General features: G+C 44.2%; 1 protein-coding gene across 2 annotated transcripts; it reads left to right on the top strand.

Annotated features, from left to right (window-relative positions):
• Positions 1–309: 309 nt before the first annotated feature.
• Positions 310–3,816, top strand: LOC139547730 (mRNA decay activator protein ZFP36L1-like). Of its 2 annotated transcripts, none has more exons than XM_071356752.1 (2): positions 310–423; positions 1,569–3,816. In XM_071356752.1, exon 2 carries the CDS (start codon positions 1,713–1,715, stop codon positions 2,667–2,669), a length of 957 nt encoding a protein of 318 aa, XP_071212853.1. In that variant the 5' UTR covers positions 310–423; positions 1,569–1,712; the 3' UTR covers positions 2,670–3,816. The 2 variants fall into 2 exon arrangements, with proteins under 2 accessions (XP_071212853.1, XP_071212852.1); XM_071356751.1 differs by having other exon boundaries at positions 423–565.
• Positions 3,817–4,313: the final 497 nt, after the last annotated feature.

The following is a 4,313-nucleotide window of genomic DNA, read 5'->3' as shown; positions in this document are numbered from 1 at the left end:
TTCATATTTGTGTGAATGGAAAAGTGCAGTACCTTCCTCATCTTGTCCAATTTGACCAACAATATGTGCTTGTGGCTTCTGTCTTCATTAAACTACAACATATATTTGGCATCTTTCTAAATGATAATCACTCAAAATTAAAATGTATGAAAACAAGTTGTGCTTTGGGTTGTAAAGAGAGAAATTGTATGCAGTCCAATATTGTCCATGAATCGATGTGCATCAAAAGATTTGTTGTTGTGATGTGACGTGCATCTCTCCGCGACGGGTAAGTCAGCGCTCGTCCATGCTTTGCTTGACTGACATGCACGCAACTACTAGGCTGAGCGGTGGGCGGGCCACACAGAGGGGAATGATAGTTGGTGCAGGGGTGTGGCTGTGGTATACAGTGAAGCCTTAAAACCACACGTGGACCAGCACAAGGTATGTAGTTCGCACAGAAAACTTTGAAAAGTTTGTTTAACTGGAGTTAGCAGGCTTTCCCGTTTGTGCAAGAGGGAATCTCATGAAAATGCCATCATATGCGCTTAATCAATTTCTTGATTTGGAAGAGGTTATGTGCAAGGTAATTTGATTATTTCTATACCATTAAAAACGAACTAACTAGCCAGCTAACGATGACTCGTGTCTGGCATCAAGTCTGATGTTGCTAGCGTTGCACCAATCAACGGATACCTTTTAATTAGCACAATCTAGCATGTTACCGTATATGCAAATAATGTGTAGTTTTGCTAGCTACCTAATTATTTAAACTTGCCAACAAGTCTATTTCGAAAGAATACCGGCAGTGAGGGAATTTGCAATGCTGCCATTTGTTTTCGATTGTTTGCAGGTTCAGTCCCCAGATAGGTTAGTGACACAGATAGATGAGAACATCTTTGTTAGCTAGCTATGTTTTATGTGACGATGTGCGCCCGACTGGCTTACAATTGCATGTATTCGTGCAACTGCCAGTGATTTTTGTTATTCATTGACGTGCATTTTTAACTTGTTGCACTGTTCGTGTTTCAATCGTTTCCAAAATAAGATTGGCGCTTTCAATGCACAAACCAACTGTGGAGTGCTGGTTATCCATGTGTAGATAAACCAAGGTGCATTTTAAATGAGTTTTAGTGCGCGCTTCAAAAGTCAACGACAGCTATTGGCTAGCTACAGTACATTAACATTGTTCTGCTAAAGTAACTGAATCCAAGCAACTAACTAGAGGTAATACGAAAATGCTTGGACAGTCTAGCCTTTTTTTGCACTTTAACGATTGTCCATTTACAAAGTAAATCTTACAGCACCTGATTGTAGATGGTCGACTGATTTGAACTATGCTGTTAACGTTGCTTTCAAAAGACCAAGTATCGTTCTTGCTAACTTTAGCTTACTCATGATGGGCCTATAGAAAGTCTGTTTATTGATGTGCTAAGTTTTGCTGTTTCATAATTTATTTTATGTAGTTGTGGGTCCTCCAGATGAAGATAACATAAGATGGTGTTCTTGAAGTGACTGTATTCTTCAGGCAACAGACCATGTTGTGAAAATGTAGAAGTCTAACTTTTCTTCTTACTGTCTCTATCCAGCATCTTCTGAGCCTGGACCTCCGGGATGCATCCAAGCAGTCAACTTTTCCAGTGAGACCTGTTGGTTACAATAAGCCCCGGACCCCCTGTTCCCTCTCTGCATCTAGCTCTGTCCTCTCTACAGACTCCACAGAAAGTGCAACCATGACCTCCTGCCACTGGGGGCAGAACACAGATGCCTCACTTCCATCCAGATTGAACAAGATGTCATTCTGGGCTGAGCGCTCGGTCAGCATGGTGGAGCCCAGCACGTGCACCCTAGGCTGGGCCTCTACAGAACCTAAACAGCCCCCAGCCTCCCCTACTGGTGGCCCTGTCTCTGGGTCTCCCACCTCTTCACGCTATAAGACTGAACTGTGCCGCACCTTTGCTGAGAGTGGCATCTGTAAGTACGGGGGGAAGTGCCAGTTTGCCCACGGCTTTGATGAGATGCGTGACCTCAACAGACACCCCAAGTACAAGACGGAGCCTTGTCGCACCTTCCACACCATCGGCTTCTGTCCATACGGCATCCGCTGCCACTTTGTTCATAACAACGAGGATGACCTGGGCCCTGCCAGGCCTGGTCCCCAAGCCCCCCGCTCCAGACGACCCCCTCTACTTAGGCAGAGCTTCAGCTTCTCAGGCTTCCCCTCTGCCCCTCCACAGCCCCTGACGCACTCCCACCCCTTCCTACTCGCGCCTCCAGTTTCCCCTCCTACCTCAGCTGACATCACCGACCTACTCTCCCACGCCTTCTCTGAGGTGGACTGTGTCTTTGAGCCGGCCTGTGATCTCCAGTCTCAGTTTCTCCCCTCTCCTGACTCGGGCTGTTCCCTCTGTGGACTGTCCCCTGTGCCTTCCCCCTCCCAGAACCCCTGTACCTTATCAGAGGGCTGCGGCCTGCAGCAGAGCCAGAGTCCCCCCTGTGGGCCTGCTCTCGTTGCCAGAAGCCTCTCCTACACCTCACTGTCAGACCACGAGGGTGGGTGTGGCAGCTCAGCCAGCAGCCTCAGTGGGTCTGACTCCTCTGGTCCAGATGGGTCTGGTCGGCGGCTGCCTATCTTCAGCCAGCTGTCAGTGCCTGACGAGTGCTGCAGCGGCACTAGCTTCTTCCTCTAGTTATGATGGTCTCCTCAAACCTTCCCCGACCAACGTGACTCTTGTCTTGTCCATTGAAAGACTTGTGTATTTGTTTTTTAAAGAACCTTGCAGCAGTATTACAATAGTGTACTGTTATTGTACGGCAGATGCTTGACAAACGAATGTGCTTCAGTTAAGCTCAAGCGAAATTAAGCTGTACAATTTGAGGTCGACGTCAACAAGGCAAGGTGTCGGAGTTGAGTTGCACTGACCATTTATCAAATTGTGTGATTGGTGCTGGAAGTCCTCATTTCCTGCCACCTTACTAGTCATGTAAATGCCAGTTTGAGGACCAATGAATTAATATTAGAATGTTAAAGCCAAAGACCAGGATACAAATCCATTTCTGCCAGGCTAGAAGATTTCCCCCTATGAATGTTGGTTGACTAATGTGATATTTTGTATACTTGCAACGGGGTCTTTATTCACTGTTCTTCTGACTGGGCTTAAATGTACCTTTTCCAAAAACCCAGTTTAGTTTTTAAAATGACTTCAGTGCCTATAAACCTTTTTTAATTTTTTTGGGGGAAACTGCAATTTTCATTGTCAGTTGCAGGGGGACCTTTTTCTTTTTTAGATGAAAGCTTAAATCGGTTTCCTAACTTTACTTGGCAAGGTGGCTTGTGAGGAATTAATAATTGTTTTCTCACTTGTTTCTGTGATCTCTGCAAATATGTTTTTGAAGTTGTATGTAGATGTTCTGAAGACTCACCCAAGGGTACAGTGTGTATCCCCTGTGTAGTGGACTCTGCATGTAATCCCTGATTTTTAGCAGAAAAATAAATGGCACCGTGCTATGATTAAACTGGGTTGCTGTTGAAATCTGATTCTAATGAGTTGGACCTAAACTGCACCTGGTTCAGTAGATTCAATTGCAGTGTCTTTCGGCGTTCAAATGGTAGCTGTTTTGGTAGTTGGTTCTGAGTGGATGCTCTTTTTGCATTCCGTTGTATTTAAATGCTTTTTTGACAAACATGTTTCAAGCTTGTTTTAGTGTTAATGGATCTTCAGTAAATTAAGTTTAATTTATTTTAATGTATTTATCAAACTTTTGGGGTTTTGTATTAAGTTTCATATTTTTTTGTACCAAAAAAAATTAAATTAAACCATGTTTAGTCTCTTACAATGATTGTATTTCCACTGTCTTTGAGGGAAATCTGTATGTAATTTTTGCGCCTGTGAAATGCAGTGCTGAATTTGTCATGCCACCATCGGGATTTGAGAATATTATCGACTGTATTCACAAATGAACATGCCTCTTCAAATTGTGATGCGTTGCTCCAAATAGCTTGTGTAGTGGCACATTTGAGAAACTCTTGGTTTGGTCGAGTGAACCTGGTTATAGCCCAACGGCTTTCTGTGGGACGGTTGTTTCATTGTAAAGCCACTCCACAAAACACTACCCACAGCTTACTCTGTAGGCTACTGTAATAGGGGACTACTCTTTCAGTTTGAATAAGTTCTGTTATTCACAAGTGTTTGTGTGCATAGGGAGGGAGTAGTCAAACGGCTCAGATTTCATATGGAGATAAGATGGCTTTTGTTTCATCCCTGATCTTTACACCCCTCTGCTTACTCCCTGAAAAGCAATGACGCTGAATGCCTTCAGATGACAGCTGGCGC

This window comes from Salvelinus alpinus, chromosome 21, assembly GCF_045679555.1.
Source record: "Salvelinus alpinus chromosome 21, SLU_Salpinus.1, whole genome shotgun sequence".
NCBI classification, from domain to species: Eukaryota; Metazoa; Chordata; class Actinopteri; order Salmoniformes; family Salmonidae; genus Salvelinus; species Salvelinus alpinus.
The sequence above is the reverse complement of the archived record's forward strand: the minus strand, read 5'-3'. Positions and strand labels throughout refer to the sequence as shown.